Consider the following 23,730-nt stretch of genomic DNA (forward strand, 5'->3'; position numbering starts at 1 on the left):
CTACAGGTCCAGGTCTTTAAACTAAGGTGGAACATTGAAAGAAGGACATGGGGAAGGCTAGCCAAGCACAGATATTTCCCAAACCCTTGTAGTAGATCAAGCTGATTAATTGGGAAAGAGAAATGAGAAGGGCTTTCATAAGAAACCCATATCTTCATAGGGTCATTAACAAGTGGAATGTAAATCATTTTGTGGGTATGCAGTGATACCCTGTGAGCTTGTTTGCATGCTATTGTGCAGCCATGATAGAAATGATATGGATTTCTATGGCAATATTTAGATGCTGGGTGGGTGCTGCTCCTTTAGTTCTGGGGGGGGGGGGGGGGGGGTTAGTGGCATCTGTTGAGTTGTTGGAAAGGACGGACAATAAGCTTTCCACAAAGTTGATGCTGTAATCCTCCATAATATTGATGACAGGTTTCTAGCGGGCATCCCAGAACATCATGCCAATTGTAGTCTTCACTTCAATCTTCTGCAACACCATTTGCATGCAGTCACGGCTCTGCTATGAACTGACTCTTAAACTACCCTTGCACTTGCCTGCATAAGCCTACCGAGGTTGGTGCCTTGTCATGTGCATACCTCATCTCCAAACTGCTCTCTAATTGTCTGAGGTGTAAATGTTAGATAAGGTGGGGAATAGATTTGGAATCGGGTGATGATGTGCCTTTGTCATCACTCTGTTCCTTTGTTGTCTGAACAGGTTGTAGTTCCTGGCTGGCTGAGAGGTAAAAGCCAAAGGTAAAAAATTGATAATGGAAAGATATGGTCGGATTGATGATGGTGGGTGGAGCATTTTTACATTGTCGTCAGCCTGGGAATTGGAGGAAGTTATGGAAAGAGGAGTGGAGGGTCCTTGCACACTGGTCACTACATGGGCTTCTCAGTGAGGTCAGGATAGATGGAAGATGGGGGCTCCACGGCTTTAGAGGCCAAGCAGAAGACCTCTGTTCTGTATGTTTTAGGGCACGCACTGGGTAGCATGTCAGCACCAAGAGACAAGAGAAAGCACCAGGCTGCGTACTTCTCTCAGTGTCTTGGCAAGAAATTTGAGGGTTTAGCCTGGAAAGTAGAGGAAGCAAGGGTGAGGAAGAAAGCCAGGGAACCGAAGGGGAAGGGAAGACAAAGAGTAAAGGGGAAGGGGGACAAGCACAATGTGAGGCTGGGACACCCAGTTGAAACTCTCTGTGAACTTTCCTCCTAATCCACTGCCTACACAGCAAGTTCTTGTGACATGCAGTTGCTGGTTTCTGCTGAAGTATCACATATGATTCTGTTTTCATTACTAGAAAACAAAACAAAAATATTATCATGCGTATCAAAATTTATTTTCAAATAAATATGATTGTGAAACTCCTCTGAAGTTGACCAAGAGGGGCACATTTCCTAGGAACTGTGATTGTGAGCATTTATTTGATTTCCTGCTCCACGGGGCTACAGAACAAGATCTATTAATAGGCCACAGATGATTTTTCAAACCCTGCCAAATGCTGCTAGCATTTACAATTGCAGCTTAGATCCTGAACATTCTCGTGATCCTGCCTGAGTGATATTCTGTACTGAGCTTAAATTTAGGAATTTCCATTAGACAGCTATCACTAATGATCCACAGGTAAATAATTCAAATTCTTTTACCTCTCAGAAGAAATGCAGCACCTTTACTGAATTTGTTCCAGCATTGTTACAGGCAATGGTTTTTCCACCACAGGGTGACTCAAATTAAAAATTGGCGATACAGATGGCATTGCCATCCATGAGCAATTTTCATTCCCTTGGGTCAAAAATAAACTACTGATTGTTTTAATAGAGCAGTGGGGTCAAGGAAAGAGCGTTCACGTCGCGGCTCTGTTTCCACCACCCACCACCACGCACAAGAAGCGCAAGGCACAAGTGTATGCAGATGCAGAGAAGTGTGTTCAGCTCTGTCTGAACAATTTCTAATCTTGTGATCTTGTGACTCGATAAGAAGAACAGAGCAGCAGGGTACAGTTTCTGCTCAAGAATTAGTTTTATAGTTTGCTGCTTTAGGTATTTTCATTGTTGCCCTTGTTATATTTCTGGTCTGCCAGTAGTTAGGAGTCATCTTCCAGTTACAAAGGCCTCTGCATGGTTTAGGTGGATAATCAGCTTGAATTTTAATTTCCTTTGACATGGACAGACGAGTTAGCCTAAACTCGAATGAATAGGGAATCTCCTCGCCAACAGATCGGATTAAAATGTATTTGTCTCAGTTGCTGTTGTGTTTCATAGCAGGGACTTCTCTTTCCCAACGTCCTCTCTCAGAAATAACCCTGATGTCTGCTCACTTTATGCACTGCGTGATACAAGTGGAAGGAAATGACTTCTTTCCTTCACTCTTTCCACTTGTATCTTGCAAATTCTCTGGGTACGAGAGAGTCTGACACTTTACATTGTGGAAGGAAATATGGTGTTTGGCTTAAGGAAGAATTTCCTTGCACTGAAGATAGACACAAAATGCTGGAGTAATTCAGCGGGTCAGGCAATATCTATGGAGAAAAGGAATAGGCGATGTTTCAGTTTGGAACTCTTCTTCAAACCTCTTCAGAAGCCTGACGCGAAACGTCGCCGATTCCTTTTCTCCAGAAATGCTGCCTGACCCACTGAGTTACTCCAGCATTTTGTGTCTATCTTCAGTAAAAACCAGCATTTGCAGTTCCTTCCTACATGTTCCCTTGCACTTGTAAGAATGATTTTTTCCAAATTCCATATTGCCCATGTTAATAATTTAGTAAGAGCAATATCATAAAGCAACCTGTTGTGTTCATAAACTATTAAATAACCTATAAATGATCATCGGGACTGGAATTGTAGGTGAACAAAGAAAATATTATGGATGATCTTGGGATTAGAACACGAGTCATACAGCATGAAACGGGCTCTGCAGCCCAAACTCATCCATGCCATCCAGGATGTTGCATGCAAGCTAGTCCTATTTGCCCATAATTGGCCCATATCCCTCAACCTTTCCTGTGCTTGTACCTGCCCAAGCGTCTTTTAAATGCTGTGATTGTTCCTGCCTCAATTCCATCTCTGGCAGCTCAATCCATACATCCCCCACCCTCTGAATGAAAAGGTTGCCATTCTGGCTCCTATTAATTCCCCAGTCATCTCTTCCCTCTAGTTCTTAATTCCCCAATCCTGGGTAAAATACTATTTCTATTTAAAATATCTATTCACCCAATCTATTCCCTTCTTGTTTTTATACACCTCTATAAGATCACCCCTCTGCCTCCTGAGCTCCAAGGAATAAAGTCTTAGCCTGCCCAATCTCTCCCAATAGCTCAGGCTCTGAAGTCCTGGCAACATCCTCGTAAATCTTCTCTGCACTCTTTTCTGCTTAATGGTATATTTCCTGTAGCAAGGCAACCAAAACTGAACATAACACTGCACAAGTGCAGCTTCACCAATGTCTGATATAACTGTAACATAATGTCCCAACTTCTACACTCAATTCCCTGATTGATTAAGACCATCATGTAAATAGACGCCTTCACCATTCACTGTGAAGGTCCTGCCCTAATTTGACTGACCAAAATGCAACATCCACACTTTTCTGAATTTAATTTCCAGTAGCAGTTCTTCAGTTCACTTGGCCAGTTGATCACCTATTATAATTTTTGATAACCATCTTCACTGTCATCTTAACTTCATCAACCTCACCACCAATTTTCATCCTGCACTCCAATTTACTTGGACCATCACCGACACCTCCCTCCATTTTCTTGATCTCACAGTCTCCATCACTGACATCTATTACAAACCCACTGAATCCCACAACTATCTCGACTACACTTCTTCACACCCTGCAAAGACCCCTACTCCCAATTCCTCCGTCTACACCGCATCTGCGCCCAAGATGAGGTGTTCCATACTAGAACATCCGAGATGTCCTCATTCTTTAGGGAACGGGGGTTCCCCTCTCCCATCATAAATGAGGCCCTCCCTCGTGTCTCCTCAGTACCCCACTGCTCAGCCCTTGCTCCCCCTCGTCACAACAGAGTCAGAGTCCCCTAGTCCTTACCTTCCACCCCATCAGCTGTCGCATACAACACATAATCCTCCAAAATTTCCACCACCTCCAACGGGATCCCACCAATTGCCACATTTTCCCATCTCCACCACCTTCCACCTTCCACAGAGACTGTTCCCTCTGCAACTCCCTGGTTAGCTCATCCCTTTCCACCCAAACCAGCTCCTCCTGAGGTACCTTCCCCTGCAACCGCAGAAGATGCAACACCTGTCGCTATACCTCACTCGACTTTGCCCACGAACCCCAACTGTCCTTTCAGGTTAGGCAGACGTTCACTTGCACCTCCTCCAACCTCATCTACTGTATCCGTTGTTCAAGATGTGGAGTCGTATATATCGGCGAGACCAAACGCAGACTGGGCGATTGTTTCGCAGAACACCTTCGCTCAGCCCGCATGAACCAATTTGATCTCCCGGTTGCTGGACACTTTAATTCTCCTTCCCATTCCCACACAGATCTTTCCGTCCTCGGCCTCCTCCATTGTCAGAGTGAGGCTAAACGCAAATTGGAGGAACAGCATCTCATATTTCGCTTGGGCAGCTTGCAGCCCAGTGGTATGATTATTGATTTTGCTCACTTCAGGTAGCCCCAGCATTCCCTCTCTCCCTATCCCTCCCCCAACCAAGTCGCACTAGTTTCTCATTTTCACCCTACAAAATGCTTACAGTGGCCTGTTTCCTTTATCATCGCTACATTTTTGCATATCTTTCATTCATTGTTCTTTATCTCTCCACATCACCGTCTATATCTTTTGTTTTCCTTATCCCTAACCAGTCTGAAGAAGGGTCTTGACTCAAAACATCACCCATTCTTTCTCTCCAGAGATGCTGCCTGTCCCGCTGAGTTACTCCAGCTTTTTGTGTCCATCTTCACTGTCTACAATACTACCTATTTCAGTATCATCTGCAAACTTACTAACCATGCCTTGAATAATCTCATCCAAATCATTGATATCGATGACAGACAGCAATGGGCCCAACTGAAGCATTTGAGGCAAACCACTCGTCACAGCCTCCAGCCGGATTAAACAACTCTCCATCTCTACCCTGTGCTGCCTACCATGAAGACAATTCTGTATCAGTTAACTAGTTCTCCCTAGATCCTATACAATGTAACCTTCCAGAGCAGACCACCTTGGAGAATCTTATCAAATGCCTTTCTTAAGTCCATGTAGACTACCTCATCAACATTTTTGGCTATTTCATCAAAGAACTCAATAACATTTGTGAGTCACAATCTCTCGCACACAAAACATGCTGACTATCCAAAACCAACTGGTATCTTTCCAAATGCATGCATAGCTTAGCCATCAAAGGCCTCTCCAGTAAATGGCTTTGCGTAGATGTTGGGCTTACTGGTCTATAGATCCAATGTTTTCTTTGCAGCCCTTCTTCAATAGAGGCAAACAGTAGCCACCCAGCATCTTACCCATGTCTAACGATGATTTGTTTATTTCAATCACAATTCCTGCAATTTTTTTCTCTTGCTTCCCACAGTTTCCTTGGATATATTTGATCAGGCCCAGGAGATTTATCTACCTTCATACGTCTTAGGATATCTTGACTATAATAGTTACACACTGAGGTTGGAAATTAAAATATTAAAGTTCATTAAGATCTGGTATGAGGGGGTGGTGAATTGGCTAAAGTATGTTAGGAAATTAGATTTAAGTTTGCTGGTAGATATAAAAATGACAGGCACTTTAAAATATTTCACCTTTCAAAATATATAGGATTGAAGAATTATAACTGGGGAAAGTGGATAACTAAAGAGGTTAAATAGTATTAGATTAAAAGGAGCCTGTTACTTTGTGAATCATAATAACCCCAAGGACTGGTAGAGTTTTACAAATCAAAAAGGATAACCTAAAAGCTGCAAAAATGGTTAAAGCTTCTACAACTATGTGAAACTGGAAGAGAGTAGCAAAACAAGTGTTCATATTCTGCATCCGAGCCAGTTATTTGGAGGTAGTAAATGTTACACTAATATCATAATATGATGAAACAGTCAAATGGTGTTTGAAAGATTTTGACAAGTTTTTTTGAGAATGTAATTAATTAATGATAGCTCTAGGAATTCAGTATATGCAGTGCATATAGTTTTGAAAATGCAGTTACTGTGCCCTCCATAATGTTTGGGACAAAGAACCATCATTTATTTATTTGCCTCTGTATTCCACAATTTGCGATTTGTAATTTAAAAAAAACCACATGTGTTTAATCATAATCATAATCATACTTTATTAGCCAAGTATGTTTTGCAACATACAAGAATTTTGATTTGCCATACAGTCATACAAATAAAAAGCAACAGGACACACAAAATACATTTTAACATAAACATTCACCACAGTGACTCCTCCACACCCCTCACTGTGATCGAAGGCGAAAAAAGTTCAATCTCTTCCCTTCTTTGTTCTCCTGCGGACCATCAGTCCAGGGTTGTTGGTTAACCCGGCGGGACAGGCAGAGTTGAGCTGGAGTTAGCGCTTCTTCTCCACGCTGGCTGTAAGCCTTTAGCCGCCACTGCTCCGGGCCGGTGTCCCGTCAGTCCAGGGCTGTCTGTTAACCCGGCGGGACAGGCAGAGTTGAGCTGGAGTTAGCGCTTCTTCTCTGTGCTGGCTGTAAGCCTGTGACCACCACTTCCAGGCCTGTGTTCCGTCAGTCCAGGGTCACCCCAGACAGGGAGGGGACGGTCCAGTAACAATTTAACAGCACTTGCAGCGCCGGAGACCCGGGTTCGATCCTGACTATAGATCGAAACGCAGGTCTGTAAACAAGCAGCAGCTGAGCTGCTGAGAATATTTATCGCAAATGACCTATGACCTGGGCATGTGCAGTCATAATACCAAACTCGCTTATTGCTCAGGTGTGTTTAATTGCCTTCTTATTGCTGAGAGAGCTCTCAGCACCTAGTCTTTCCACCAGTCTTTCCATCACCTTTGGAAACCTTTATTGCTGTTTATCAACATGAGGACCAAAGTTGTGCCAATGAAAGTCAAATAAGCCATTATGAGACAGAAACAAGAATAAAACTATTAGAAATATCAGCCAAACCTTAGGCTTAACAAAATCAACTGTTTGGTACATCATTAAGAAGAAAGAGAGCACTAGTGAGCTTACTAATCACAAAGGGCGAAGGAAGACCTCCATTGCTGATGACAGAAGAATCCTCTCTATAATAAAGAAAAATCCCCAAACAAGTGTCCAACAGATCAGAAACACTCTTCAGAAGTTAGATGTGAATTTGTCACTGCCCGCTGAAGACTTCATGAACAGAAATACAGAGGCTACACTGCAAGATGCCAACCACTGGTTAGCTGCAAAAATAGGATGGCCAGGTTACAGTTTGCCAAGAAGTGCTTAAAAGAGCAATCACAGTTCTGGAAAAAGGTCTTGTGGACAGATGAGACGAAGGTTAACTTGTATCCGAGTGATGAAAAGCAAAGTATGGAGGCGAGAAGGAACTGCCCAAGATCCAAAGCATACTACGTCATCTGTGAAACACGGTGATGGGGGTGTTATGGCCTGGACATGTATGGCTGCTGAAGGTACTGGCTCACTTATCTTCATTGATGATACAACTGCTGATGGTAGTAGCATAATTAATACTGAAGTGTATAGACACATCCTATCTGCTCAAGTTCAAACAAATGCCTCAAAACTCATTGGACAGCGGTTCATTCTGCAGTAAGCCAATGATCCCGAACATACTGCTAAAGCAACAAAGGAGTTTTTCAAAGCTTAAAAATTGTCAATTCTTGAGTGGCCAAGTCAATCACCGATCTGAACCCAATTGAGCATGCCTTTTAAATGCTGAAGAGAAAACTGAAGGGGACTAGCCCCAAAACAAACATAAGCTAAAGATGGGTGCAATACAGGCCTGGCATAGCATCGCCAGAGAAGACACCCAACAACTGGTAATGTCCATGAATCGCAGACTTCAAGCAGTTATTGCATGCAAAGGATATGCAACAAAATACTAAACATGACTACTTTCATTTACCTGACATTGCTGTGTGCCGAACATTATGGTTCCCTGAAATGGGGGGACTTGGTAAAAACACTGCTGTAATTTCTACATGGTGAAACCACAATGTCAAAAATCTGACAATGTGCACTTTAACCACGTGTGATTTTTTTTCTCTATTACAAATTTCAAATTGTGGAGTACAGAGGCAAATAAATAAATGATGGGTCTTTGTTCCAAACATTATGGAGGGCACTGTAAGTTGCATAAAACAAAACTCACAGGGTTGGTATTAAGAAACTATTTGTGATATAGAGAATTGGTTAAATGACAGAAAGTATTGTTGGAAATGTTGGAGTTTGGCAGGCTGATTCGTGTGGATGACTTGGATATATTACAGCCAGTCCTCAAATCTAACTTTACTGATAGTGTAAAGCCGGATGGAAATATGAGAGAGATGATTCTGCAAAGTGATTAAACGAGTGGGCAGAAACATGGCAGGCATAGTGTATGGTGAGAAAATAGAGATTATTCACCCTGATGACGAAATATAGAAACATCTATTAAATGGTGAGAAATTAATAAATTTTGTTCAGAGAAATCTGGGTGTGCTGGTGTAAAAAATGCTGGAAGATTATGAGCAAATACAATACGCAATGAAGTAGGCACGTGATAATCGAAGAGTTCCTGGAGCGGGGCCTCACAGCACCGCCCCGCGCGGCTTGGAATGGCCGTGGGACTCTGCGAGCGCCCGCCGGGGGCTCTAACATCAAGAACCCGGTGTGCGACCTTACATCACCCGGCGTGGCTTTAATGGCCACGGGACAATCGCCTTCGCCAGCTGGGGGCTTTGACTTTGACTCTGACATCGGGGGGGGGGAGTGCAGTGGAGAGATACGTTTTTTTGGCCTTCCATCACAGCGATGTGATGGATGTTTATGTAAATTATGTTGTGTCTTGGGTCTATTTGTTTGTAATGTATGGCTGCAGAAACGTCATTTCGTTTGGACCTCAAGGGGTCCAAATGACAAATAAATTGTATCTTGTATCTTGTATAATGGCCAACATGATGGTGTATGTTAAGAGTATCAGAGTAAGAAAGATTTGCCATGCACAGCTTTAGTGAGATTATAGTGCAGGGAGTGTGTGTTTTTTTGTCCCCACATGTACGAAATGTACTTGATTTAGAAGTGGTGCAGCACAGACTGATTCTCGGCATTGGGGGTGAGAGGTTGACATATGAGGAGAGAGTAATCTACACTTAGAGAGTTTAGGATTATCAGACATGATCTCATTGAGATAATGTTTTGTGAGGGAGATTTAGAGCGTAGATTGTGAGTGACAGTTTCCATTGGCTGGGGGGGTCCAGAACGAGGAGAAAGATCTCTAGGTAAGAGATCACAGTTTAACATTGAGATGAGAAATTTATTTACTCAGTGGGTTAATAACATTTGGTATGTGTTATACAGACTGCTATGTTTTTGCAATCACAGAGCATATTTGAGGGTATCAATGGGACTTTGGACAATAAAGAAATCAATTATTATACAGGCAGAGCAGGGATGTTATGAAAAAAGTGGATCCGCATGATCTTGTTGAAAGTCAGACCAGTATTAGGCATTATACTAATTTCTTTAGACACAAAAAATTGGAGTAACTCAATGGGACAGGTGGCATCAACGGAGAGAAGGAATGAGTGACTTTTGGGTTTTTTTTAAGACTGGTCTTTTGGACTTCCCTTATGAAAGTTCCACTGGCTATAGTTTGTTATTTTTTTGGCTGTGGACATGAGAACAGATTATTTTGGTCCAAGAATAGTTTCCAAAGCCACTTGGGGAAAACACACACTTACACATGCCAGCATATATTGCAAGTGACAGGAAAATTAATGATGTTGATGGTGAAGAGAATGATCTTAAGCAGAACTCTAATCTCAATCCTTCCTCAGCAACGATCGTCAATGAAATTGGTCACACTGTGTACTTCAATTTTGCACTATTATGGTCCGGTTACCTGTGTTACTTTTTATTAATTTATTGTATTATTGAATGTTTGGTTTATTGCATTAATGGGCCTCTGGAGCAGCAGCAAGTTAAAAAAAATCATTATTCTGTTCCCAGTACATTTGACAATTAAACATTGATATTGAGATTGCTAAGATTGGTGGACCAATACCAGATGGAATTTGATATCAATAAGTATCAGGGAGGACTAATAATTGACATGCGCAGTAAATAATAGGGCCCTAGAGAGTACTAACAGAACAGAAGAACCAGGAGTACAATTACAAGGATCCCTCAAGGTGTTTGTTATTCCAGAGCGTGGGCGAGCTTTAAAGGCATGACAGGTAGATAAGTTGTTGATGGAGTACAGGATACTTGCTTTCATCAGTCGGGCCATAATGTATTAGGGGGGCAGCACAGTGGTGCAGTGGTAAAGTTGCTGTATTACAGCGCCAGAGACCTGGGTTTGATCTTGACTACAAATGCTGTCTGTACGGAGTTTGTACATTCTCCCTGTAACCCTGTGAGTTTTTTCCAGGTGCTCCGGTTTCCTTCCACATTCCAAAAGATGTGTAGGTTTGTATGTTAATTGGCTATTGTAAATTGTCCCTAGTGTCGGATAGAACCAGCGTAGGGGTGATTATTGGTTGGCGCGGACTCAGTGGGGCAAAGGGCCTGTTTCCACGCCATGCTTCTAAAGTTGAAACTAAAGCAGGGAGGTTATGGTATAACTATATTAAACATTTTTATGCTATAGCTGGATTAGTGTGTGGAATGTTGATTCCAGCACCATAGGATCAAAATAGCACTGGAGAGGATGCAGATACGATTCACCAGGGTGTTACCTGTGATGGAGTATTGGGAAGACTGGGTTTATTGTTCCCGGCGTATTGGAGTCTGAACTCTCTGCCACAGAGGGTAGTTGAGGCCAGTTCATTGGCTATATTTAAGAGGGAGTTAGATGTGGCCCTTGTGGCTAAGGGGATCAGGGGGTATGGAAAGAAGGCAGGTACGGGATACTGAGTTGGATGATCAGCCATGATCATATTGAATGGCAGTGCAGGCTCGAAGGGCCGAATGGCCTACTCCTGCACCTAATTTCTATGTTTCTATGAAGGGTCACCGTAGCTGTGCAACATTCTGGGGGGCATATATAGGGTAGTCAGTTGGAAACTTTAGAAACTTAGCAGAGATGTATAAGCAATCAGAGATTTAGAGGGACTCCAAGGAAAACTTTGTCACCCAGAGAGGGTTTGGAATCTGGAATGCACTACCTGAGTTGGTAGTGGAGGCAGGTACTGTCACAATGTACAAGTATCGAGATGAGCACTTGAATCTCAAAGGCATGAAAAGCCCTGGTTCAAGTGCTGCAAAATGGGATTAGTGTAAATTTGTGTAACCATGCTTAGCATGGACAAAAGTTTAGAAAATAAGCAAGTAATATTATTACTGACCACATTTATTTATTTTCTATAGTGGACACTCAAAGCTGCATCGAGGAGAGATTTTATTGAATTCCAATCTTGAACCTGATGAATCTATTTTGGAAAAGTTTGCATTTTCAAATGCACTTTCCTTGTCAGGTGAGATGTACACCTTTTTGATTCTGTGATCCTTGTATATTAGAGGTTATTATAAATATGATAAACCTTTCACAATGCATGAAGTGCTTTTATATTTTCAGTCATTTTTCACACTAAAATGCCTCTGAACTATTTATTGTGACGATCATTTTCAGAATACATATTTAGCATTCCCCTCAAAGATTATGTCATTTCTAAAATGAGACGTATTATTTGTCCTTTTTAATGTTTAGAGAGAATCCAGAACAACAGTAAATTAACTGGATCCTTTACAATCAGTCTCAGTAACTAAGGTATAAAGGGGAAGCTGTTGGGAACAGTTTCACTGTTGTGAAACGGGGTTAAGATCATGAATTTCTTGGTGTTTCTTCAGAATTGGGGCAATCATATAGTTAATGCACAGTTTGGCATTGGAATCATATGGGCTAGTGGGGTTATGCCTTACTAGTTTTTCTTCCCACAAAAACATTAATAAGCCAATCATGTTAACAAAAATCTTGCAGCCACTAGGGCTCCCCACAGTTTATCAGATTTGTGAATTTGGTTTCACCTCTTGCCATTTTGCATCTTTAAATACATTCTTCTAATTTAAAAAAAATAGGCAAGTATAGTGCATAGTATGATAAAATGTTAATGCTGCTCTAGTACAACATAAATGTCAAGTTCAGTTCACCATCAGTAATCCACAAGATTATGGTATGCAGATTACTGAAATAATTTACACTTTTTAAAGTTTGTCTTTATATTTTTTGTAGTGAAGCTTGCCATTTGGGAGGTGTCTCTAGATAACTTTGTTGAATCCATTCAGTTTATTCCTGAGGTGAGTAATGTAACAGTTCTCAGCTTTAGATTGAAGCAGTACATCATGGATTCACATAAAATGAGCATGGATGGTAGATATTGAGCAATAACATGGGATAATATTAATACTTGAAGGTGGAAATGTTTTAAGAGATCTTCTAATATATAGGACGTCCTGATATTTTTGCATTTTATCTTTTATTCCACTCTTCAGATGCTAAAAGCTGGAAAACAAGTGAAACTTTCCCGATCTGAAGTCATGCAGAAAATTGGTGAATTATTTGCCTTGAGGTAAAAATCTTTAAAATGTCTATTTTAATCAGTAAATAATTAAAGGCTACACAAAACTCTGGAACAACTTATGGTGAGAGGTATCCACAATTTCATGAATTTCAACATTAGGTACAAGGATATTTAACAGATGCCTTTCAAGAATCCATAAAATTATACCTATTAGCATTGCCTTGTCCAAAAATGTCATCATTTTAATCAAGCATGACTTATCCAATATATCCACGCCGAGACCGTCTGTTCACTAAACATCTTTGAGATATACACTCTCGCTGTCCTTTATTCATCTTATTGCTGCCTGACAAAAGATGTTTGGTTACCTAGTCTATGATTCCCTGCTGACCTCTTCTGCATTTCATCGGGATGGAATACAGTATTTCTGTCCTCGTGAGCTGTTCTGGTCCAGCAGTACTTGGAAAAGTATACTTTAATGTGTAGTGTTCTCTTCTCTTTCCAGGAAGGAAACCATTTGGTATGAGGGACTTGTCTTCAACAGTTATTTTATTCACTATTAGTTAGATTGATTTTGCTGAGTGCCCATCCCACCTTAATTTCCTAGGAACATCTGGTGTGTTATCCTCTTATCTCTGAAAGCAATGGCACAAGGTGACTGATTGGCATATTCACCAGGTCTTTATTTTCAGTTGCAATATCAGTTGCAATTTTTCAATACTTCATACTTTATCCTGAATGCCTATGATGTCCTAATAAAATGGTACTTTTTATTTTTAATGATGCTTTGCTAGTTGCTGTAACGTATGCAGGTGGGCACATTTTTATTTGAAGCTCATTGCTTTTTCACCTTTTGGTGTTCTTTGCATTTTTTTTTCAGTTGGCAGGATCTGTTAACATTTTTCTCTTTTACTTTCGAGCTTCTATATTTCTTTAGTCTTCTGCATCTTTGTTTTTTGAAAAGTATGCTTTTACCCTGTAGGTATAAACCTATTCAGTACCTCCCAATGTTGCTCTTTTGAGCATGTTGCACTCATCTTCTGGTGCTGCAAAGATATAAAGAAAACAAATCAACTATTTGTTGTCACATGCGCATGTTCGGTGAGGTACAGGTACAATCTTGCAGCAGCATCATAGGCACATCGACTCAGACAACACATAAGTTGCACATGACAGCGAAAAGAATAAGATTGCAATAACAAGACATTACTGCAAAAACAATGTTAGAAACCAAGTCCATGGTAATGCAAGACGTGATCTGTAATGGTCCTTTGCTGAGGTAGGATTAGGGCCATATACCCTATGAAAGTATTTGATCCTGAATCTGATTGAGTGAGACTTCAAGTTTCTGTACCTCCTGCCCAAAGGTAGATGTGATAGAGAGGTAGAGCCTGGATGGTAGGACTCCTTGATGATCGATAGTCGGTTACTGCCACATGTTCTGCACAGTTTTGCTGAAAACTGTAATTTTATTTGTTGCTTTAATTTGCTCCCTTTAGGACATTATGTTGAGATTGATTATATTAAGATCATTATTAGATAAGGTTAACAAACTCCTAGACTCATAGAGTGATACAGTGTGGAAACGGGCCCTTTGGTCCAACTTCCCACATCGGCCAACATGTCCCAGCTACACGTCCCACCTACCCGCACTTGGCCATATCCCTCCAAACCTGTCCTATCAATTTACCTGTCTAACTGTTTCAACTACTGTACCTCTGGCAGCTTGTTCCATACACCCACCACCCGTTGTGTGAAAAAGTTACCCCTCAGATTCCTATTAAATCTTTGCCCCTTCGCCTTACACCTATGTCCTCTGGTCCTCGATTCCCTACTCTGGGCAAGAGTCTCTGTACATCTACCCGATTTATTCCTCTCATGATTTTGTACACCTCTATAAGATCACCCCTCATCCTTCTGCACTTCAAGGAATAGAAACCCAGCCTACTCAAACTCTCCCTATAGCTCACACCCTCTAGTCCTGGCAACATCCTCGTAAATCTTTCCTGAACCCTTTTTTAAGCAACCCTTTCAAGATTTTCAAGCTTAACAATATCTTTCCTATAAAATGGTGATATCTTTCCTATAACGGTGAATTTGTTCCTATAACATGGTGTTTCTTACAACATACTGTTAGGCTATTAACTAAATCTCGATTATTGTTTAGTGTAATGTGATCCCTTGTTGGAGAATAGTGTTTATGCATACCTACATTTCATGCCTGCCAGCAGGATGTCATGTGCTTAAAACTCCCATTACACCCTTAATTTTGCTTTTATTTCCTAGTGCTATTTGCAGACTTCCTTTATTTCTCTTTGAATAGAAACTATCTGCTGCAAACTCAACAGCAAACCATTGTCATATAATTTTATAGAAATATGCAAAGGGTTCCAACATTCAGCTCGAAATAACCAATGTCGAGCTGGGTTAATTTCAAGCATGCAGGTACAGCAGACAGTGAAGAAAGTTAGTGGCTTGTTGGCCTTCATTGCAAGAGAATTTGAGTTTAGGAGCAAGGAGATCCTACTGCAGTTGTACAGGGCCCTCGTGAGACTGCACCTGGAGTATTGTGTGCAATTTTGGTCTCCTAATTTGAGGAAGGACATTATTGCTATTGAGGCAGTGCAGTGTAGGCTCACCACGTTAATTCCCGGGATGGCAGGACTGACATATGATGAAAGAATGGGTCGACTGGGCTTGGGTTCACTAGAATTTTGAAGGATGAGAGGGTATCTTATAAAAACATATAAAATTCTTAAAGGATTGGACACGCTAGATGCAGGAAAAATGTTCCCGATGTTGGGGGCGTCCACAACCAGGGGACACAGTATAAGAATAAGGGGTAGGCCATGTGGGACTGAGATGAGGAAAAACATCTTCACCCAGAGAGTTGTGAATCTGTGGAATTCGCTGCCACTGAAGACAGTGGAAGTCAATTTACTGGATGTTTTCAAGAGAGTTAGATTTGGATATTACGGCTAAAGGAATCAAGGGATATGGGGGGAAAAAAAGAACGGGGTACTGATTTTAGATGATCAGCTATGATCATATTGAATGGCGTTGATGGCTTGAAGGGCCGAATGGCCTACTCCTGCACTTATTTTTCTACGTTTCTATGTTTAATGGCATTGAAGCTTTGCACCCTTTCACTGAAAATATTAGGTGTTTCCTTAATGATACCTATTACTGAATTTAGCTTGTAAAATCTCGTGAATAATATTATCGCATTCCTCTTTCTTCAAATTATTCTAAATGCAAGATTTTCATCATTGCACAATAAATAAGAATTCTGACAGCAAGATACAGAATAACTTCACCGGCATGTTTAAAGAGATGGGAAAAAAGTGTACGTAATATGTTATTTTATAAGATTTTCATGTTTATTTTCTGGCGGTTTCCAATTGCTTTACAGCCAATTAACATTTGAAATGCAGTTGCTTTTGTAAGGTTGGAAATGCGTTATAGAGATTTTGAATTCAGCAAGCTATCGGGTATAAAATCTGTTTAAGAAATTAAAATTGAGGGATAAATACTCATAGAGCTATATAACATTGAAATGGGCTCATCTCACATTGTTCATGCTGACTAAATTGGTATACCAAGCGAGACCCATTTGTCTGCATTTGGCCCTCAGTGCTTTAAACCATCAGAATAACTGATACTATCAGTATATCAGTAACTCCCCTGCTCTTTGAAATAGTACTATTAAATCTTTTAGTTTCACTTGGGAGAGCTGACATGGCCCTTGGTGTACTTCTCGTTAAAAAGTTCAGCTCCTTTTGAGAGTGCAACACTCCGTCACTTATTACACTGGTGTGTTAGTCTGGATCTTTGTGATCTGAATCCACAAACTTATTCAGGGAAGTATGCCGCAATCACAGCTGCCGTTCACAACTGTGTGGTTTTTGTTTTTAGTGTCTCCACACTTGCAGTTGATTTACCACAACAGGTTTTCTACCCTGATGCCAGTGGATTTATCAAAGTTTCCAGTCTGGAAATGCCAAACCTCTGCCCCGGCACAGTCTTACAGCAGCAGTAGCTTCTTCTGCTCTGCTGACAGGTACCCCAGTGCTGCCTGGCAGCCTCCACATGGAGTCCACGGGGGCAGCGTGAGCCTCTGCAGGCCTCCCACTTCTCAGGCTTGGAAATCTGCCCACTTATGCGTTGAAGTTAAAATGGAAAGTCAGTGGTCAAGAGAGAAAGATCAGTAGAGCTTTTAATGTCATCGGTTATTTTGGATTGTTTTTAAGTGAGTATTATGTGTGTGTTTAGTCTAATAAAACTTAATGTTTGCCACAAAACATTCAGTAACATTGATTGTATTAACAGCTGTTGAGCCTGAGGATGGGACCCCACGAGTTGCAAAAGCTGTTCTGCTAGTTTGCACTGAAAAGGCTGTTCACCGCACTATACCACGCGGATTTGCTGAGAGTATAGATCCCAGTGTAAAACAGCTCCCTCGTCCAATTTGGCGGAAACAAACAATGAGCCTCGGGGGAGACTTTTGTCTGTCGTGAGACACCGATATTCTCATTGTTCCTCGTTGTATTATGTGTGGCACAGTGGAGCCGCTGATAGTGTGGCTGCCTCACAGTGCCAGAGACCCGGATTCCATCCTGACCTCGGGTGCTGTCTGTGTAGAGTTTGCACATTCTCCCTGTGACCACATTGGTTTCCTTTGGGAGCTCCGGTTTTCTCCCACATCCCAAGGACATGCAGGTTTGTAGATTAATTGGCCTCTCTTTAACAAACTTGTCCCAAGTGTGGAGGGAGTGGATAAGAAGGTGGGATAATATAGAACAATTATGAACAGTTGACCGGTGGTTGGCATGGTCACAGTGGACCAAAGGGCCTGTTTCTATGCTGTATCTCTGAAAACTGAAATGAAGAAATAAATTGATTATAAAAGTCATTTCACTTTGACCCAAACCCAGGCTTTGGGGATGTTAAAAGTCCAGCCTGTTATACTATTTATGACAGCTACTTGTTATCCATTCAGCTAAAATGTAGAAACAAGGAGATAAATTCTCTAATTTTAGGTAACTTCTACTTATACCCTACCCCTCTCTCCCCTTGCAACCTTCATATACCCAAGTCACATTACCAGTCCCACAGTTCTCCAAATTACTTTCCTCGTCAGATCACACCTATTCTAACTAACAATGGGTTTACCAGGCACTGCCCTGCCTGAGGTCCAGCCCAAATTGGTCCTGATCTTTTCTCGCCTCCAGCTCTTCACCTGCCCCCACCCTCTACTTTCAGTATGTAGAAGGGTCCCTTCCCGCGACGTCGCCCATCATTTTTCTCCAGAGATGCTGCCTGACCCATTGAGTACTCCAGCAATTTATGTCTATCCATTCAGCTAAGCCTGAGTGCCAACAATAATAGAAATGACTGTTGTGTTTTCTGAGAGGAGAAAACCACAATATGCAGAAGTGTTACGAGAACATTTAAGTACATTTTATTAAGGAGAGCATAATTTATTTCACATTTTTCTTTGCATATCTTCTTATGGATAACTACAGGATTGCTTTGCAAATATTAATGTAAAAAGTCAGTGGCGCACTCAGCTCTGATCTATCTGGTATACATTTATCCCCTTACAGACATCGTATCAATTTAAGTTCAGATCTCCTGATGACACCTGACTTTTACTGGGACAGAATACACCTGGAACAACTATATGACAAAACCTGCCAGTTTCTGAACATCAACCGACGTGTAAAGGTGTGTGCTGACCTAAGAAATGAGAAGCTAATTCCCATCACTTTTTGTGGTTATGTTAAAAGAATAGTTAACACTGCTGCCAATTAGAATGCTCCAATGATAGAGAAGGCAAGTCAGAAGTGGAGCAATGTCATAGTTGTAATTCTCTAACCAACTCTTCTTGTAACTTCTACTTACAGTAAGAATTATAATGAACATCGACAGTACTCAAAAAGGAGCAACTAAGTTCTGGATAATACTGCACATTGCTCTTTTAAATTAAGATTTCCCCTCCTGTACCATCCAAGCAGAAGCAAAATGCAAAATTAACAATCATTTCTACAGTCTAGAAAAATAATAAAAGAAAATCATCCAGTTGTTTTAACCCCAGTCTCCAGAAGAACATCCCAACAGTAGCATCACTTTTATTTCACACACTAGTGATTCTTATCACCTCCGTAAGTGAAAGTACGATTTGGTTTCCTGTTGAGCACAGTTTTCTGCTGCAGAATGGCATAATTTTGAATATGTTGTCCCAAGTCAGGACCTTGTAGCAGATAGAGGTGGTTTGCATTAAAATGTAGAGCCTGAGGTGAAAGGACAAGCAAATGATCAAAACAGCAAAAGAAAAACCATTAAATAAGATTGTGGTAGACCTTCAATCTCAGCTTAACTTCTCTGCTCAATCCATCTGGGCCTTGATCTTTAGAGTCCAAAGCTATTGATATTAACCCTGAATATATTTAGTGAATAGTATACATAGTCCTCCAGTGTACAGAATTCCAACGATTCACAAACTCAATGATTAAATCTACATCCTGCCCAATCCTTTCCCTAACTCTGATAACACCTGTGCTAGCTGAGCACTGAAGACCATAATTGACAGTGGCATGTAGTTCTGTGGCATGTAGTGAGCAAACCAACAAGAAGGATAAGCCTACTCGATCTTGTCCTTACTGTTCACTTTGAAAGCAGCATCTGTTCGAGATAGCATTGGTAGAAATAGCACCCCTAAGCCATGGAGACAAAGTGAAGACACTGTCCATGTTGTGTAGCAGTGCAAACATGCTAACTGTGGTGGGTTCAGTACCTAGCAACTCAAAACTAGGCATCCAGGAGACATCAGCAGCAGCAGGAATACATACCACCACTATCAATAAGTTTGTCCCCTGGCATATCCCTCACTCCACCATTACTATCAAGCCAGGTGATCAAACCTGCTATAAGGAACACACAAGGGCATGCTTGGGACAACTGTAGGCACACCTGAAAATTAGGTGCTGGTCCACTGGGATTGCAGCACAAGTCCAATATATGCTATACAACAAATGGATCATGCAACCAGTAGAGTTGAGTGGTCTCACAACAATGGATCAGGTCAAAGCTCACACAAAGGATGGTGGGTGTATGGAACAAGCTGCCAGAGCAGGTACAAGCTGTCAGTAGTTGAGGCTGGGACTATCTCATCGTTTTAGAAATAGTTAGATAGGTACATGGATAGGACAGGTTTGGAGGGATATGGACCAAAGACAATAGGTGCAGGAGTAGGCCATTCGGCCCTTCGAGCCAGCACCGCCATTCAATGTGATCATGGCTGATCATCCCCAATCAGTACCCCGTTCCTGCCTTTTCCCCATATCCCCTGACTCCGCTTTCTTTAAGAGCCCTATCCAGCTCTCTTTTGAAAGCAACCAGAGAACCTGCCTCCACCGCCCTCTGAGGCAGAGAATTCCACACACTCACAACTCTCTGTGAGAAAAAGTATTTCCTCGTTTCTGTTCTAAATGGCATACCCCTTATTCTTAAACTGTGGCCCCTGGTTCTCTACTCTCCCAACATCGGGAACATGTTTCCTGCCTCCAGCGTGCCCCAACCCTTGACAATCCTATATGTTTCAATAAGATCACCTTTCATCCTTCTAAACTTCAGAGTGTACAAGCCCAGCTGCTTCATTCTCTCAGCATATGACAGTCCCGCCATCCCGGGAATTAAACTTGTAAACCTACGCTGCACTCCCTCAATAGCAAGAATGTCCTTCCTCGAATTAGGGGACCAAAACTGCACACAATACTCCAGGTGTGGTCTCACTAGGGCTCTGTACAACTGCAGAAGGACCTCTTTGCTCCTATACTCGACTCCTATTGTTATAAAGGCAAACATGCCATTCGCTTTCTTCACTGCCTGCTATACCTGCATGCTTACTTTCATAGACTGGTGAACAAGGACCCCCAGATCCCGCTGTACTTCCCCTTTTCCCAACTTGACGCCATTTAGATAGTAATCTGCCTTCCTGTTTTTGCTACCAAAGTGGATAACCTCACATTTCTCCACATTAAACGTCATCTGCCATGTATCCGCCCATTCCCCCAACCTGTCCAAGTCACCCTGCATTCTCATAGCATCCTCCTCACAGTTCACACTGCCACCCAGCTTTGTGTCATCTGCAAATTTGCTAATGTTACTTTGTATCCCTTCATCCAAATCAGTGATGTATATTGTAAATAGCTGCGGTCCCAGCACTGAGCCTTGCGGTACCCCACTAGTCACTGCCTGCCTTTCTGAAAGGGACCCGTTAATCCCCACTCTCTGTTTCCTGTCTGCCAACCAATTTTCTATCCATGTCAGCACTCCACCCCCAATACCATGTGCCCTAATTTTCCCCACTAATCTCCTATGTGGGACATTATCAAATGCTTTCTGAAAGTCCAGGTACACTACATCCACTGGCTCTCCCTTGTCCATTTTCCTAGTTACATCTTCAAAAAATTCCAAAAGATTAGACAAGCATGATTTCCCCTTCGTAAATCCATGCTGATCCATCCTGTTACGGCTATCAAAATGTGCGGCTATTTCATCTTTTATGATTGGCTCCAGCATCTTTCCCACCACCGATGTCAGGCTAACTGGTCTATAATTCCCTGTTTTCTCTCTCCCGCCTTTCTGAAAAAGTGGGATAACATTAGCTACCCTCCAATCCACAGGACCAAGTGCAGGCAGGTGGGACTAGTGTAGCTGGGACATGTTGGCCAGTGTAGGCAATTTGGGCCGAAGGGCCTGTTTCCACACTGTATCAGACTCTATGATTCTGCAGTCCAACCATAGCTAATGGCAGTGAACACGTCTAATGAGATGAAGCACCAAGAACATCTCCATGATCGTCAACAGTGGAACTAAGGCTCTGAATGCTAAAGACAAGGCTGAAGTTCGCAGCCATGTTCAGCTGGACGTAGTCCAACTCGGCTTCCTCCTGAAATCCTAGCGAGGCTCCTGCCAGTTCCATTCACTCCATGTGATCTCAAGAAACTGCTGAGAGCACTTGATGCAGAAAACGCAATTGGGCAGGACAGCATTACAGCTGTTGTACTGAAAGTCTTTGCATTGAAACACACCGCAACCCTACCCAAGCTATTCCAATAGAATTGCAACACAGACTCCTAATGGAGAGAGAACCAGAATTACAATTTAATATGGTAACCTTTATCAGAACTGACAAATTATAGGTTTAAGATTTTTTTAAAGAGCAGAAGAAAAGAAGGGAGAAAGAAAGTGTAGATTAGTTTATGCATGACAACCAATCATAATAGACTAGCATCACTAACCCCACCTTACTGTACCATTTATATTAACACCTACTTCCTATACTGCTCAGTTCTGGAAGCGGTCGGGATGCTCTGACAACCAACAACCTATTGTACCGTTATAGCTTGGATAAAGAGTAAAGATGATCTTGGATCTTATATTGTGTGACTCCTTGTTTACAGAAAGAAAGGGGAAGAACTGTGTTGGTTCGGAGAATAAGAATGGCTAAATGTTAAGAGAGACAACGGCACATGTTTGAGGGTTTTAAAGAGATAAGAGAATAATTACAAGGAATTTGAATTGTTCTGGCATTTGACTCATTTAAGTTAGAAACATTTATTTTTGATATCTTTATGTTATGTTTTATGTTTTGTATTCCACTTGCTGGAAAGGCAGGTTGGATTTTTTTTCCTGGGCAAGATTAAACAAAACCCTGTGTTGTGGAATGCTGTCTTTGTCTTCCAGTGTTCTGTCCAGTGCTTCCCTTGTAATGTTAAATGTTACATTGCTTTATCTTGATTTTTTTTTAAACCAAATTGGAACGCTGTCTGAGCTCAGCAGGCAGGTCAGACTGTTATAGTTTACTCGTGATTGAATTTAATGACAGCATTAGGAAACAAGCAAGCTGACTGACCTCTGTTACCAATTATGCAACACTTGTATGTAGATAAATAAATGGAACTTAAAGGTGATAATTCTGATGACCTGTAACTTTTTTGAAAGAAGTGGCTATGGACGTAGTAGATGCACCAACCTGAGCCAGGAACCTGCTGCCTTTGTAAATATTATCCTCCTGCAATGTATATATCTGCACAAGACCATGCTTACATGCAATTGTATGTAAAATGAGTTAAAGAATGGATTGCCAGGATTTTACAGAGCCTGGCCTGTTGCTGCTCAGTTCCTCTACTGTATAGATCTGCTGTAAAACCCAAATTGCTGACTGAAACATTCTGGAGCTGATTGGCAAGGTTCAGGAACAGTGCTAGTCAGGTGAAGGGCCAGATAAACCTTGCTGACCGAACTCCTGAGAAACTTACTTTCGGTCCTTGATGTTCAGAGCTTTTAAAACTGTTGTAATTGAAATAAACTTTTTTTAAATTGTCACCTAAAAGCACTTTCTGGTAATTATTTAGGTACTGTAATGTTTGGATGTAAAACATGTAACGTATTATTTTTGTCACAATACAAAAACTTCTCTGGGATAGGTCTGGTTGAAGGATCCTGTGTCAAGTCCTGTTGTAGGTTTTGTCGTCACTTTACCAATACAAGTACTGGGAAACTAACAGATTCCTGCTCATTGCCAGAGTACAATGGCATAGTGTGTTAGATTTGCACCAAAGTTCTGAATCAACTTACATTTGTGAAGATAAATGCTGGCAGTCGCAGTGGAATTGCCAGCAAGATTCAGCCAATGTATATGAAATAATGCCAGGCTACAGTCTGAGGAAGGATCCCAATCTGAGACATCACCTGTCTATGTTCTCCAAGGATGCTGCCTGGCCCGCCGAGTTCTCCAGCACCATGTCTTAATTTACTCTTAGACTTACTGTGCTGAATTGTAACTGTAATGCACTTTGGATGGATGAATATATTATTTACAATGCCAAAGTATTGAAATAAAATACAAAAAAAATCTGGAAAAGCTCAGGTCAAGCAGCACCTGTGGAAAGAGAAACAGTTAACATTTCAGGTTAAAGACTTCATTAGAATTGCTCTGATGAAAGGTCTTCTACCTGAACCGTTAACTGTTTCTCTTTTCATGTGGCGCTGTCTGACCACTGAGTTTTTCTGT

At 41.5% G+C, this 23,730-nt stretch overlaps 1 protein-coding gene and 1 long non-coding RNA gene across 5 annotated transcripts in view; one reads left to right on the plus strand and one right to left on the minus strand.

The window, feature by feature from the left end:
* The window catches only part of rmnd1 (required for meiotic nuclear division 1 homolog), a 59,164-nt gene that overhangs the window by 32,104 nt on the left and 3,330 nt on the right, over window positions 1-23,730 (plus strand). For all 4 annotated transcript variants that reach the window (XM_055639015.1, XM_055639013.1, XM_055639014.1 and 1 more), the window contains 4 exons: window positions 11,500-11,606; window positions 12,362-12,426; window positions 12,622-12,698; window positions 18,257-18,377. In XM_055639015.1, the coding sequence (XP_055494990.1) occupies window positions 11,500-11,606; window positions 12,362-12,426; window positions 12,622-12,698; window positions 18,257-18,377 (370 nt within the window). The remainder of the gene's footprint in view (window positions 1-11,499; window positions 11,607-12,361; window positions 12,427-12,621; window positions 12,699-18,256; window positions 18,378-23,730) is intronic.
* The window catches only part of LOC129699340 (uncharacterized), a 37,636-nt gene continuing 26,615 nt past the window's right edge, over window positions 12,710-23,730 (minus strand). Inside the window, exons 2-3 of the long non-coding RNA XR_008723831.1 lie at window positions 18,811-18,943; window positions 12,710-13,696 (exon numbers count right to left, since the gene is read on the minus strand). This is a non-coding gene — a long non-coding RNA (uncharacterized LOC129699340). The remainder of the gene's footprint in view (window positions 13,697-18,810; window positions 18,944-23,730) is intronic.

The sequence above is a fragment of the Leucoraja erinacea genome, chromosome 8, assembly GCF_028641065.1.
Source record: "Leucoraja erinacea ecotype New England chromosome 8, Leri_hhj_1, whole genome shotgun sequence".
In the NCBI taxonomy this organism is placed as follows: Eukaryota; Metazoa; Chordata; class Chondrichthyes; order Rajiformes; family Rajidae; genus Leucoraja; species Leucoraja erinaceus.